This window comes from Hoplias malabaricus, chromosome 9 (genome assembly GCF_029633855.1).
Source record: "Hoplias malabaricus isolate fHopMal1 chromosome 9, fHopMal1.hap1, whole genome shotgun sequence".
NCBI classification, from domain to species: domain Eukaryota; kingdom Metazoa; phylum Chordata; class Actinopteri; order Characiformes; family Erythrinidae; genus Hoplias; species Hoplias malabaricus.
In genome coordinates, this window is record NC_089808.1 from 4,713,421 (window position 1) to 4,729,020 (window position 15,600).

Here is a 15,600-nt window from a genome sequence, read left to right on the forward strand (position 1 = left end):
CAGTTTAAACAATGGAGCACCTGGAAATATACATAAAACACCAGCACACAACTCTGCCTAGGGCAATGTAAATCAACAGACGCTGAAGGCTGTTAGAATTGTGCAAAACACACTATTCATAATATGTAAATGCATTTTAACAGCCCCACAGTAATCTGTACCATAATCCAAATCCAGTATTAGTTTCCAATAATGGAATATTAGAGGAATATTAGCACCACACTTTTATTAAACTATTTTAATGTAAATGTTATGATCGTTGGACCCAAATTACTTGGGAAATTACCTTGTTACATTAACTTCCATTATATGTGAGGAATGTTTTTTTTTTACTATTTTGTAGATTTATTGAGATATGAATGATATTTAAAATAAAAAGTAATAATAATATAAAAAATCATTATGCATCTCTCTTATATTTAGCATATTTTGATAAACTTGACTGTCAATGGGACACAGTGATTTCATGATTCGATACTTTTACTCAGAGGAAAATAACTAGTGACATGCCGGAATTGTTTAAAATTTCCAAAGACCCCACGTTCTACGTCTGTGCTTTTCATGTTGAAAGCCAAAAAAGAAAGTTTTCACACAGTTTAACATGTGCTACACCTGTAGGTGACCTAAAGCTGAGAAGCTGAAGCAAGCATTTCTCCAGCAGGCAGTTCATCATCTCAGGAAAGTGATTTCACTCTGATCTGTTAAAAGTAGATTTATCTACATCAGTATATATCCACAAATCAATAAAACTGTGACCTTTCCACATGTTACACACCCCTCCACATACACACGCGCGCGCACACACACACACACACACACACATCTTCATCTTCTGATTTATCGGGCTCTAGCAGCTTGGGAACAGTTAAGCAGATTTGGACTCGGTCTGCTCTTCTCAAACTGCTAAAGAGATTGGAGCTGAGTGTGTGTGTGTGTGTGTGTGAGTGTGTGTGTGTGTGTGAGAGAAATGTTGAAGATAAAGTGTCTGAGAATCAGATTAATAACGAAAATGATCTTCTGAGCTCATTTCTCTCCTCCTGTGTTTGCAGAAGTTCACTGAAGCATGTCACATGCGCGCGCACACACACACACACACACACACAAACAAAGACAGTTCTAGTTTACCATTTTCCATTGCTGCTTTAACAGGTTACTAACTGCCATTAATTTAAACTTGAAAGTATTTTGCATGTTTGCATTTTATTGTTATTTTATTGTTGGCATTTTTATTATGGCATTTTTTTATTTTCCTATAAAATAACAATAAATAGACGTTAGATTACTGTAATATTTCTCGCATTACCAACAGAAATGCTGTTAAAATAACTGTAACTGTAATAAACAGTGCTACACATCACAAATGGTCATGTATTTACAATTTCTTTTGACATCGATGTAATAGGTTTTTTACATAATGTAATGTAACTGAAGCTCATTAGAAAACTTTAGTTTCATATTAGAGTAACTACGAGCTGTATGTTACGATGCTGAGTGGACAGGAGTGTAGAAATTCTACAAATATATGAATCAGCTTCATACAGAAATAATATAAAGCACTGCATATCATAATACGGTATAAATACAGAATATTACAAACTCTTAATTACTGGTGAAACTGCTGCACTAACATTAATTTTTATAATATATAACTATGTCTGTGACTCAACTGGATTAAAAAAGTGTAAATTAGTTGGACACACTACACTCCCAGGAAAAAAGGTACTGTACACGTACATGTTGTTACTAAAGTTAGAATGTAAATGTACATTTAAAAGACTCTAGGTGCTAATGGCGGCAGCAGGTTTGATGTTGGTCCATTGGCGAGTTTAGTGATGCTGTTATAATAAAACGTTACCTTGAAAATGTAGAAAAATTACATAACTTTAATTTATCAAGGTTAAATTCTAATTACAGAATAACCCCCAAATCTTCATTTAGCCTAAATACAAACAGGAGGCAGGACATTATGGATTATCATAAACATCTTTTACTGTCATTGATTTAAAATTTTCAAACATATCTGTCTTAGAAGCTGGTTGTATTTTCTGATGCGCACTACTTAAGTTACCTCAGACATATTTGGTGATGGTGAGGTCTGGGCTCTTGGATGGGAAGCAACAGCTGTTTTAAAGTCCAGTTGTGTTCCCTAAAGGTACATTATTTCCTTTTGTTCAGAAGGAGAGTTGAGCATTTGTAAACTTTCATTATAGAACTGTGTAAAATAAAACAACAAAATATAATTTTTGGAGTTAAAATGGAGTATAAAATCATAACAGCTTAAAAATCTCAAGTTAATATCGAATACGGTAGATTTATATTCCCTAACTAAAGGCACTGAAATGTATCCTTGAGGGGACCACCACAGCGACAAATTTTCTGAGAGTGTATATCTAAAATAGCTTTAATAATTTCAAAATATATATAAAAATTTAAAAACTTGCTCAACTTTAGTGTGTCAAGCATTCTTTGTAAGAAATAAACACATATTTATTTTTGAGTTTATAACAGCAGCCCAACACCACTGAATATCTGGAAAAGATCACAATAATAATCACGTTTCACTGTCTGAGCTCTTGTCTGATGGGATAGATATTCACTGGAGTGTAAACATGTGAATCACACAATACCTGACTAATAGATAATACTAATAGACATGACTTCAGCCTAAGCATAACCCTTTACCTGACGGTGAACTGTATTCCTGCCTGCTGCCATATGGAACCAGTAGACAGAGATATTGATGCGGGTGACTGTCTGTGTAATTCATTAAGCTCCATTACAAAGACTGGAGTATTGATCGGTTCAGCTTTAAGTACAGAATTCATGGATTAGTAGTACTTTTCAAACTGTAAAACCATTTCTGTTAAGGTCTATTCATGAGGAAAGCCACCTAGTACACTTTAGTGTGTAAACAACACCCCATAGATATGTTAACAACGTGAAACACGTTATATTCACCAGAGGACGTCTTTTCTAAATACTACATATACAATATTGTGGTTTCTGTCTTCAGCAGAGTGAGGTGGTTGTATCTTGGTGTGTATGGCTTCACTAATCATCTCCATGCTGGCTATGAAGAGCTTAGTGTAGTCCAGTGTATAAAATACCTGTTTGTTTAACCATGTGGAGACAGATGCTTGCCTTAAACCGGATTAATAGCAAAATGACTCGCTGCTGTACTGATTAGTGCTGCTGGACCTGCTGAACGGCAGAGGGAGACGGTCAGAGCAGGACAGTAAGTGCATCCAGAGTCACTGAGAGACTGAGACTGAGAGTAGGGCATTTAAACAAGACTGTAAATACACTAATATTGTATCACTGCGATATAGATGTAATAATACACTGTTATACATTATTATGTATTTTTCTTACAGATCCAATCACTGTGGAATTTCAGTGTGAAGGACACTGGTGCTTATTATTATTTTTTAATTATATATTTCATATTAAATTCAATTATGATTACATTTTTTATTATTATTTGACAGTTTTAATAATAATACACATATATGTATTATTAAAACCGTCAAATAATAATAAAAAATATTTAATAAAAATGTAACTTCAGAGTTAACTGCTTTTGTTAGTTGTTTAAAAAAACACCCAAAAGGGTCAGCACCTGTTTCTATTGTTAAAACTTATAATTAAAATAATATAATTAAAATGTAACATATTATTAGCAGAAAGGCTAATAAGGTGGTAATCATTCCATGATTTTTATACTGAATTGGATCCAGTGTAAATGGCCAGGCTTCACTTACCTGTGGAAAGACTGCAGGCCAAAATAGGTAATCAAGGTAAAAATTTAGATCATATATTACGCAGTAAAGCTGACTGCGGTAGTGTCCAGTTTATAATTATCAAACCAATTAAACAGCCGTGTTGTTAGCAATTCTGGCAGTTAATGTATTCCTAAGCTTAGGGCCTAACAATCTGATCAGCAAGTCACCTCAGTGCTCACACTCCCCCCTGCTAAGAGCCTATAATCCCTCTCAAAACAAGCACAAAGATGCTAATAGCATCCCACTATAAATACGCATGACTTCTGGTCTTCCTTCTTTACTACAAGAGAGACTGACAGGGCATGTTCCTCTACTGAGAAATCACACCAGCAAATATATAACAGCTAAATGCTTCAAGCAGGGATTTTCAAACGTGTAACACTTTCCTATAATCAACTTGCGTTGTAATTCAGGAAAGGCATTTTTTTTGCAAAACGCAAACTGTGACACAACAATTTGCGTACAATTTTAAGGAGAAGATGGGCAAAGTGCTTTAGCGCAGCCAATAGACCTTCATGCATTTTTTTCTTTGAGCTTGGAGTTTAGAGGCTGAAGAAATAAACCATGTTCCCTCTGCCAATGTTCACTCCAGACCAGGTGGCTAGAGTGTGTGAAAACCTGGAGGAGACTGGTGATATGGAGCGTTTGGGCCGTTTCCTGTGGTCGCTTCCTGCTGCAGTCCCTGGGGCAGCCGGAGAGGCCCTCAATCGTCATGAATCTGTGATGCGTGCCCGTGCCCTGGTGGCCTTTCATGGTGGAAACTTTGAGGCTCTCTATCAGATCCTGCAGAGCCATCGCTTCACACGTGAGTCCCACGCTAAGCTGCAGGACCTGTGGCTGGATGCTCACTACCGGGAGGCAGAGCGCCTGAGAGGGAGACCCCTGGGGCCCGTGGAGAAATACAGGATCCGTAAGAAGTTCCCCCTGCCTCGAACCATCTGGGATGGAGAGCAGAAAACACATTGCTTTAAGGTGAGTGGGAATTAACCAAATATACTGAAATGTGTGTTTTTTTAATTCTGTTTAATTCTATATTGTTACATGGTAACAACCAGGTTTCAGTTATTACTGAAGACAGTTTGCAAGATAGAATAGTGCTTATATGGGTTATACATTCAATTATTCCACAACTAAATGGTTTCTAAAATGAACTGAGACCCTTTGCTGTATATTTTGCTCATTTAGAAAGAACACACTAGTAAACACCAAAACTGGCCGCTCCCAAAACAAACAACTAGGATTCCTAACTCATAACTGAGGGGGAAAAAATACTGCTGGTACTCAAGTAACAAAAAAAAGTAGTCTACTAAAACACTACTTGAATAACAAGCATTAAGTACAGAAATGAGGTCTGTTGGTCTGGTCTAAAATAAAACTGTAAGCTATAAAGTGAACAACTGCAATATAAATAGAATGAAAAAACAACAAAGAATTGAGGAATAAAATGTTTAAGGCTGAAACTGAGGTGAGGTGAGGGTAAAGACAAAGGCCTTCACTTCATAATTTATCAAAAAGTACTGGCAGTACACAAAATACCACATTCACTGTGGAGATCAGCCTTTGCCCACACATCTATGAACCCAGACTCCTTAAATCCACGTTTATTTTTGCACTTTAAATTAAGAATAATGCCAAGTGTACTTCAACTACATAACAAACAGAATCCCGTGCCTGAATAGCATTCCTCAGTCTGACTAAATAGAAACTGTTATTAGCTGCCTTCCTTTTAGCTAACACACTGGAAAGTGTACTGTTAAAGCACATGGACAATATGTTAAGCCTCTTGTGCGTAGGACCACCTGTGGCATTTAAGCTCCTCTCCCATAGTTGATTTTCTCCCTCTAAAACAAGAGTCGTCTCTCTGTCCTTTGACAATACACGGTGCTAATCCATGCAGAGGAATGTTGCTAGCCAGATTAGCTTGGGTTCCGTTGTGCTGTATTGTTGTCACCAAGATTAACAGTGTTGAACCATGTCTGCGGTACTGTGGCTGACATTCAGAAGTGTTTACTGACTAGTTTGTTGGCCTCATCCAATTATCAAGAATACAGCTGCTTCCACTTTCTGAATTTGTTACCACAGAGAGTTAGCTTGTTATTAATAACTATCAGACAGCGTAGGGAGAAAACAAGATAAAGCAGTGGTCAGTAGCCCAAATGTAGCCGAAATACAGTATAACACACCTTTAAGACACCCAAGAATCACCTTTAAATAGGTGAGGATGAATCCTCAGTCCACTGACATTTGCTGTAGGTATAACGTAGGTCTAAAGGGACTCAGACACATGCTTGTGTCCACCATGTGGTCAGTAGACTTACTGCAGGGCAGGTGTAACACTAAACTTGTTCAAACTACAAAGCATCTCACATCAGCAGGCCTGATCCCTGTTTATCCTCAGCTAATCCTTAAAAACGTCACAAGCTTATACCGATCCATGGACAAGTCAAAGCAGGAGGTCTGATTATTTTAAATGTGTCTTAATAAGGTGCTGCACCTTTTATCCTATTGCAATCTACCTGAAATTAGATGTCTGGATTCCAGTACAGACTGGATAATCTTTATTGGATCCCATTTTTGACTGGCGAGACCTTTAAAAAAAAGTCTCTTTGCTAATATTAGCAATTCATACAGGGATATGTTTTTCTCAAACACAAAACCAGACATCTATATCTGTGAGTGAAGTGAGACCAATAAACAAAACTAAAATCCACAGAAATGTTTCAAAAATGTATGTGACAAATCAGACAAAATTTGTGTAAATACTTTACTAAGTTTCAAAAAATGAAAAAAAAAAAACGTTTTAACATTTTTCAACTTGAGGGCTTTCAAATTTTATAATTATTTTCTCAAACATTGCTAAACAGTTTAGGGTAAATTGATGATAATAATTCATTCATTCATTATCTGTAACCCTTATCCAGTTCAGAGTCACGGTGGGTCCAGAGCCTACCTGGAATCATTGGGCGCAAGGCGGGAAGACACCCTGGAGGGGGCGCCAGTCCTTCACAGGGCAACACACACACACACACACACACACACACACACACATATTCACTCACACAATCACACCTACGTCCACCTACCAACATGTGTTTTTGGACTGTGGGAGGAAACCGGAGCACCCGGAGGAAACCCACACAGACACAGGGAGAACACACCACACTCCTCACAGACAGTCACCCGGAGGAAACCCATGCAGACACAGGGAGAACACACCACACTCCTCACAGACAGTCACCCGGAGGAAACCCACGCAGACACAGGGAGAACACACCACACTCCTCACAGACAGTCACCCGGAGGAAACCCACGCAGACACAGGGAGAACACACCACACTCCTCACAGACAGTCACCCGGAGGAAACCCACGCAGACACAGGGAGAACACACCACACTCCTCACAGACAGTCACCCGGAGGAAACCCACGCAGACACAGGGAGAACACACCACACTCCTCACAGACAGTCACCCGGAGGAAATCCGTGCAGATACAGGGAGAACACACCACACTCCTCACAGACAGTCACCAGGAGGAAACCCACGCAGACACAGAGAGAACACACCACACTCCTCACAGACAGTCACCCGGAGCGGTGATAATAATAATAATAATAATAATAATAATAATAATAATAATAATAATAATTTTAGTACTTAAACACCAAGTTCAACTAACATTGTCTTCTGTGTTCCTCAGGAGAGGACACGTAGTTTGCTGAGAGAGTGGTACCTGCAGGATCCATACCCCAACCCATCCCGCAAGAGGCACCTGGCACAGGCTACAGGTCTCACACCCACGCAGGTGGGCAACTGGTTCAAGAACAGACGCCAGAGAGACAGAGCAGCCTCAGCCAAAAACAGGTAACAAAAATATTTGAGTTGTGTGTGGGGGGCATGCAATGTTCATAACACTTATATGAACAAAGACAAAAGCTATTAGTGCTCCAAACGGTAGTTCTCATGGATGAATGGATGAATAGATGGATAGACTCTACACAGTTGAATGCTACTATATGCTCTGCCTTTATTTTATCCTATTTTTATGCTATAAATAGTTTCAGAACATTTCAGTTAATATAAAAAAAATGTAGTGAATTAAGAGCATAGGTTCACATTGAGTCTAATCTTTTTTCTTTCTTGACTCTTCTCTTGACCCCTCTCTCTATTATTCTAGATTGCAACAAGACCCTTCTCTGCTGCCCTCTGGTAGCTCTCCTGAATGTTCTTCCTCAGAGCACCACCCCCACCTGCAGGGCTCCTCCCCTCGCCACCCCGGCAGCCCAGTAAACAGTGACTGCAGTTCAGGTACAGAGCCTCAGGGCACCAGGGCCTTCACGCCTGATATATCCGTCAGTAGTGACAGTGAATTTGAGTCCTGAAAAAGTCTCCACGAAATCAAAATCATCAGACTCACCCTAATGACCCACAAACACTGGCGAAGACCTGCACGCTGATGTACAACATAAGCTTACGGCAGACAGGCTTCAGCTGAACTACCGCTTTGGGTGAAAATGGAGAATGTAAATTGGTTAAAAGCAGATGGACGATATCTGTGTTGGAAATAAACACACTGTTGCCAGACATGCACTTATGATAGGAACTTTGTGAAATTCTGACTATTGTGTGTTAATACAATGATTATTATGGCTTACAATTGGCTTAATAGGGTATTACTGAAAAGCTTTTCTTTTACTGATCTATATCTGTGTTATTGTACACTCACTGTACTGTTAAATTCACTCCACACCTTATAAAGGGACCAATGCCTGTAAATCAGAACCTTTTTTGATGATCTCTGTGTAGTGAGTGTGCCAAATCAAAATCACATCAACCAAGTCCATCCATCCATCCATTATCTGTAACCGCTTATCCAGGTCAGGGTCATGGTGGGTCCAGAGCCTACCTGGAATCATTGGGCGCAAGGCAGGAATACACCCTGGAGAGAAAACACTACATTCCTCACAGACAGTCACCTGGAGGAAACCCACACAGACACAGGGAGAACACACCACACTCCTCACAGACAGTCACCCGGAGGAAACCCACGCAGACACAGGGAGAACACACCACACTCCTCACAGACAGTCACCCGTAAGAAACCCACGCGGACACAGGGAGAACACACCACACTCCTCACAGACAGTCACCCGGAAGAAACCCACGCAGACACAGGGAGAACACACCACACTCCTCACAGACAGTCACCCGGAAGAAATCCACGCAGACACAGGGAGAACACACCACACTCCTCACAGACAGTCACCCGGAGGAAACCCATGCAGACACAGAGAGAACACACCACACTCCTCACAGACAGTCACCCGAAGGAAACCCACGCAGACACAGAGAGAACACACCACGCTCCTCACAGACAGTCACCCAGAGGAAACCCACGCAGACACAGAGAGAACACACCACGCTCCTCACAGACAGTCACCCAGAGGAAACCCACACAGACACAGGGAGAACATACCACACTCCTCACAGACAGTCACCCGGAGCAGAAAATGTATGCTAGACAAATGCATAAGCAGTAGTAAGTTATAAAAACACCACTCAGATGCACTTTTGTAAATGTCTATTTTAGATCTGTAAGCGTCTTAACAGGGAACATTTCCACAAATCAGAAAATTTAAAATGAGATGTAGTGGGGTTTATACATTTTAAGAGCGAGCTAATGTTATAAAAGACTTTTAATAAAGATGCATGGCCTTGACAGACATTTCTACAATATTAGTGTAAATGGTTTTTTGTTTGTTTGTTTGTTTTTGTTCTTTTTTTTTGGCATGGGCATTTCTACTACGTTCTGTGAACATCAAGAAAATTTTATCCAGGAACACTTCCACAGACAAACAACATTTGAGCACCCCTTTTTAAACTGAAGGGTTTGTTTTTTTTAGCTAATATTCTCATCGTCTCAACACTCCACAGTATGCAGACAGTGGGTAGATTCTTTAATGAAGCTTCTCAGTCAATATGCCTCGTCAGTTATACATTAAATTCAAACTTGGTCTTAATACATGTGCCTAGACTTTTAAGTCAAAAAAGAGACCTGTTTATTAGATTAGGGGACACGAATATTAGAATGTTTGTTTTCTGTTTAGGGTTACCACAACATATCCACTGTATTGTTTTTTTTTTTAATAAATAAAACCGTTTTTGACCAAAACTAGGTGTGGAGTTTGTTGGAGGAATTTCACTGAGAGAATGAAATATGCTAACATCATTGTTTTTAAGTGTACCATAGCCTAAGGTGCCTACCCACTAGAGGCTGATGGAGCATCAGAAACACATTCATCAAATGTATAAATGTACAGTCAGGTGTCTACGTGAGCTCTGATGGACTACATTCATGCCTGAGTGCAGTTAACAACTCTCCATCAAGCATCAAAAAAGTTAAAACTAGAGGTGGGCGATACCGGGAATTTTGGTATTGATCCGATACCAAGTAAATACAGGGCCAGTATCGCTGATATCGATACCGATACTGCTAGTCTTCGCCACGTGACGGTGCAACAGCAAAAGACAGCTCTGCGCTGTGTCACACACAGACAGAGTGTAGGCTTTCATGAATCCGTGTGTGCAGCAGTCACTGCGTGCGGGAGAGAAAAAAAGCTAGAATATCAATCTTTTTACACGAGTATCAATACCAGCGTTGGTGTCGATATTATCGCTATTTGTATCGATTCGCCCACCTCTAGTTCAAACCATTTCAACGTTTGCTGCAACAGCCTCTGACATTGAGGCACCTCAACCAATAGAACCGAGGGTGGGCAGCACAGAAAGATGACGGATGAAAAATCCAAAACTGCTAATCTGGATTAAGCCAGATTAACAAAATATAAATGTTCACTTTGTCATGCTACAGCCTAGCACAGTGTGTCTGAGTATTCTGCTTTGTCTGGTTTCGACGGTCCATATTTCCTACCAGTTGTATCCCGTTTTTTGAGCTACAAAACCTGCCCCTGCTCCAGCCAAGTACGTGCCTTCTAGACGGACGAGCGCTGCATGCGTATGTGTCTACCACATTGTCTAGTGTGTAGGCACCCTAAGGCTATTCTATCCTAGACTTAGCTAGACTATTATCCTTGAGATGACCAGAGGGTGGCCAAAGCTATTTTAGAGGGTCCACAGACTACAGATTTACTCAGATTTCCTGTTTTGGCTCCACCTATGGCTTCAGTCACTTTCTTATTCAAATAAAACTCACCAATAGCCGGCCTGCATAGAAGAACCAGCCAATCACTGTGTAGAATAAAGAATAAAGATTTGGCCAATTAAAGCATTAGAGAGTGAAACGCTAGTCAATCTTAGCACTGTGAGGCTGTGTCTGAAAGGCCGCCACCTCCATGCCCTGTCTTGCTGTCTAACAAGTCAGTGCCTTAGAAGGCAGTATTTTTTAATTAAGGCGATTGTAAGTTGCATTAGAGACAGGATTTAAATATGTTACCAGTCCGTCTGCACACACATAGTGCTCGCCAAAATAATTACTTGGACACATTCTGATTGTTTAAGATGCTGCCTGAATAATTCACAATGGAGGAGGCGAGAAAAATCACTTATTGCACATCCAGACATCAAAGCCCCTGGTTTCTAAAAACCAAAAGCAGCTACACTTTGACATATTAAAACAAAACAATATAAACTTTTTTTTTTGTCTTATAAAGCTATGTTTTAATGTCTTATACACAATTGTTCGTTATCAGTTGTGGTTCTAGCTCGTGTGCCCTGGCCGAACCCAACTTTTAGAAAATCCTTTTTGCTATGGACAATGTGGAAAAGTAGCAAATGATTTAGTCATTTTTTTAGTCAAGTTCAGAAACGATTTGTGAACACACGTGTGGTTAAAGAAGTGGAAGGCCTCTCTCACTCTGGTCACTGCCAAAGGGTGCTCCAAAATAATCTAGAAGTGCTTCTACATTTACAATGAAATACAGTATATAAGACTTACAGAGCCAGATACACTACACTTATTGTTGGACAATTCATTAAAAAAAATTAGCATAGTAGCTAATACAACTATTGGAAACCCTTATGGTGTCATCTCACCAAATCAATATATACGTTTAAGTTGTGATATAAGTAACTCCTGACAGAGGCTACAAATCATTGAAGAAAATAGTGTAATCATGTCATTAAATGCAGTACAGTGTTTTTATTAAATACAGTCAGTCTTTGTTAATAGCATGTAACACAGAAAGACCAAGTTTTAAAAGTAGTCTATTTAGTAACTCTATATCTAATTGTTAAGATTTATGCTCTGCGGTGTGAATGTATATGTTTTATTCCCAAAGGTCAGTTGTGGGAAGTGACGCGTTATATGCATTGTCCAATAAGAAGTGTTGTTGTTCTGTGACGCAATGTGTGAAATAAACGGGAGGTGGCGCAGACAGGAAGCTCTCTCTGCCCGCTCCAAGTTTGAATTCGATAGTGTGTGATGTTCTTTCCCTCAATAAAAGTACTGCTAAGCGAACGGGTCTGAGTACTGCTGTGCAGTCACATCTGCTAACACTAACTATTACATTAATAAAGAGATAAACACAACAGCTGCATACCTTTGTATTTTGCACGTTTCTCTTTTTCTTCTATCTCCCGACACTGGGCACCTGATAACACATTCTCTCATCCATTTTAGCGTGTCATAATGTCACTACCAGTTTTTACTTGCTTTATTAGTCTTGGAAGAGGGCTATTGACACAGATTCATCTGATTCATTCACCTTCTCCCCTCTGCAGCGGGCTTTCAGTGTTGAACACCCCTTCACACTCTGCTCTTGTGTCAAAATCAAGAGGCAAAATGGACCCAGGTGCAGTTATAACGTAAACTAAACACATGGTGGAGCTGACAGGAAAACAGACAACAGGGAAGCTACATGACTCATGAGGACAATTATGACAGGGCGCCCGCTTCAATCGAAGTAACTGAGCTATGTTAATTTAATAACGAAAAGCGCAGCGCAAAAATAACTGTTTTTTCTCTTCCCCATTGTCGGAGAAGCCTCTCGCTGCAGCCTGTAGGAAGGCGGAGTTGGACATCCAACTCCGCCCACATCCAACCCCGCCCTCTCACCACGTCAGAAGCCACGCCCGTGCCCAGTGACTTTTCTATGTCCCAAATAGTGCTCTAGTCATTATATAGTACACTATTGTAAGGTAGTGTCCGAAATCGTTCCCTACCCTCGTGAATTCGAACACAGCTCACGCTCGCGCCCAAAAAACTCTCAAACAGAATTTTTTAACGGAGAAAATAACAGCGCACGTTATGTCGATGAGTAAAAACATTTAGTTTGTAAGTATAATTACAAAGCTAGTTGTTAGTGTTTTTGCTAGATACACGAACACGTTATAAATACGTTATTTCAGTATATACTAGTAGAGTCGTAGATAAATACACGAATATTCAACTGCGGCACGCGTGTTGTATGTGGTTGATTTAGCCAAATAATTAACAGAGTTACTTAATTACATACAGAAAAAACTTGCCTATAATATTGCCTCCGCGTAAGTAACAAGACTTTTGACTTAAAGAAAAGCTTACAAATGTAGTTACTATGAACATGAATATCACAGATAAACTGTAATCTCCTTTTATGTTTTATTGTTTTATTTTTTTCAGCATCCAGCCCACGTTCAGGCCACTTTTGACCCTTCAGTGTTCAATGTTCTCAGCTGTATCTATGGTATGTTTCAGTATGCACTCTACTTGGCCCTTGGTTGGCCTTTTGACTTCAGTCAGGTGATTACTTCTGATTATGATTATTTACTGATTATGACTTTTTTGAGGATACATTTCCAGTAAGTCTTTAAACTGCATTCTAAACTTTGTCATTTGTCTGTTAGAGTGACATCCCACAGCTTCGTAGGTGGTGGTGCCGGTTACTTTTAGGGAGCATGTCACCTGCAGGGTATATACACATCTGTTATTCAAACAAAAATATTTACACATACATGCAGCTTTCTCTTCAGACACATTGTACATTGTACTGTGATGTACACAGTAACAACGTAATGTTTGTAAATGTAGCTGATAAACCTAATTTTCAATTAGCTTACATCATTTAAATTCCAACTGTATTTTAGAATGGTGAGCTATAATGTACAAGGAAAGGCCAGTAAGCACAAGAAGGGAAAGACTGAGGAGCTTTAAGGTCTGATGGTTTATTTGAATTTATAAGGGCACATATCAGTGTGTAACTAGTGTGACTTAAAAGCAGTTATTTATAGCATCTGATAAGCTCAAATTAGATGACATGGTCCATTGTTAAATAGTATTTATATTAATTTCAGTCTGGATTTCAACTTTTTTTTTTCTGTTAACAGTAAAGGAGTTAGAATGTTTACCATCTCCAACTGGACATTTCAACTTTCATTTTGCTTAATGTGCAATAGCCTTCACAAATGAGAAAACTGTGGTATGTTTTAAAGAAATTAATTGGAATGTAAGTTCTGTGGTAAATTTATATTTAGCTTTTTTGTTTCACTAAATTTAAATAAACTGTAAAACAATATCTGCATTCTTCTATAATGTCTTTAACAGATGCCCCTTATGGTCCTGGAGTAGATTCTATTAGAGGTTGTCCTGGAAGAGGGTGACCAAGCTTTTTTAAAGCTCTCACTGGTGTGTCGCCTCTTCTGGGACACTGTTGGAAGACAGTCATTCCGGGCCCAAATACATTTTCAGTGGCTTGACATTGAGTATAAAGTGCATTATTGTATTTCAGTAAACTTTATTTTAAGATGTTTGTATTCCTTATAAGAAGAGGTGGTAATCTTTATTAATTCTCAAATTCGACACATACAGCTGTTGTGACTTGGAAACTCTACAGCACAGAATACAAACAACAGTTTCACACAATGTATCGACTGGAGTGGAGACATATAAAGACTGCTTACCGGGTTTGTGTACTGTGTATGAAGTTTGAGAATAATTTCTTTTGCCAGTGATTGCAAAAAAGTTGACAAATAAATGTTTTATGATCAGAAGATTTTGTTGGAATTTTGCAGTCAAAAGCAGTGTTGCTGGCTTTGATAATAATAATAACAATAATAATAATAATAATAAATACATTTTAATTATACAGCATTTTTCAAGGACTCAAAGCAATATGCATGCATTATGATACAGAGTGCAAAGAACATCAAAAGACAGACAAGATACGGAATATTATATATATGAATATTAAAAGTATGCTTCTGTTTATTATTTGTTGGGCATGGGAGACGTGGGGAACTTGTGGGGTAGTACAGCGAGGACATGCATCCTGGGTTCTAGAGCCCATTCTGTCAACAAGTTTATGAAGATTTGGGTGTGTGAGTGAGCCAATCTTTGTGTGGGGTGTGAGTGTGTGTGTGTGTATATATATAGTGTTGTAAAGGCTTGAAAATAAAAAAATAAAAATTGTCTTTTCATTGTCTTTAATACAGACTGCACACCCGTGACTTAACCACATTTTAGAGTTCCACATCATTAAGGATATTCTATTTGACTATATTTCAAGCGACCGTGACTGTAGGGAGTTGTGAATGGAGTGCTAAGTTGTGTAATGTGTTTCTCTTTCTTCTTATTGAAACCAATCCTGCACGACTGGACATTTGAACATGTGTTATATATTTTATTGCAGCATTTTCTTCACTTGGACATTTGGAATATTTTTATTAGCGCCATTATCTCTTTAGTCTTTACTTTTATTTCACAACCTGGCTAACTACCCTTAGATATCTCTAACCACTCACAGGTAGTAATTATTAGTCATTATGAAATAAGTGGTACCTCTAATATTTGTGAATACTTACTTGTCTGAACCTCAAAACAAAGAC

General features: G+C 39.0%; 1 protein-coding gene across 1 annotated transcript; it reads left to right on the forward strand.

Annotated features, from left to right (window-relative positions):
- The first annotated feature begins 4,346 nt into the window (after positions 1 to 4,346).
- Positions 4,347 to 8,162, forward strand: six7 (SIX homeobox 7). Its single transcript, XM_066680430.1, has 3 exons — positions 4,347 to 4,754; positions 7,481 to 7,644; positions 7,958 to 8,162. Exons 1-3 carry the CDS (start codon positions 4,347 to 4,349, stop codon positions 8,160 to 8,162), a joined length of 777 nt encoding a protein of 258 aa, XP_066536527.1.
- The last annotated feature ends 7,438 nt before the right edge of the window (positions 8,163 to 15,600 follow it).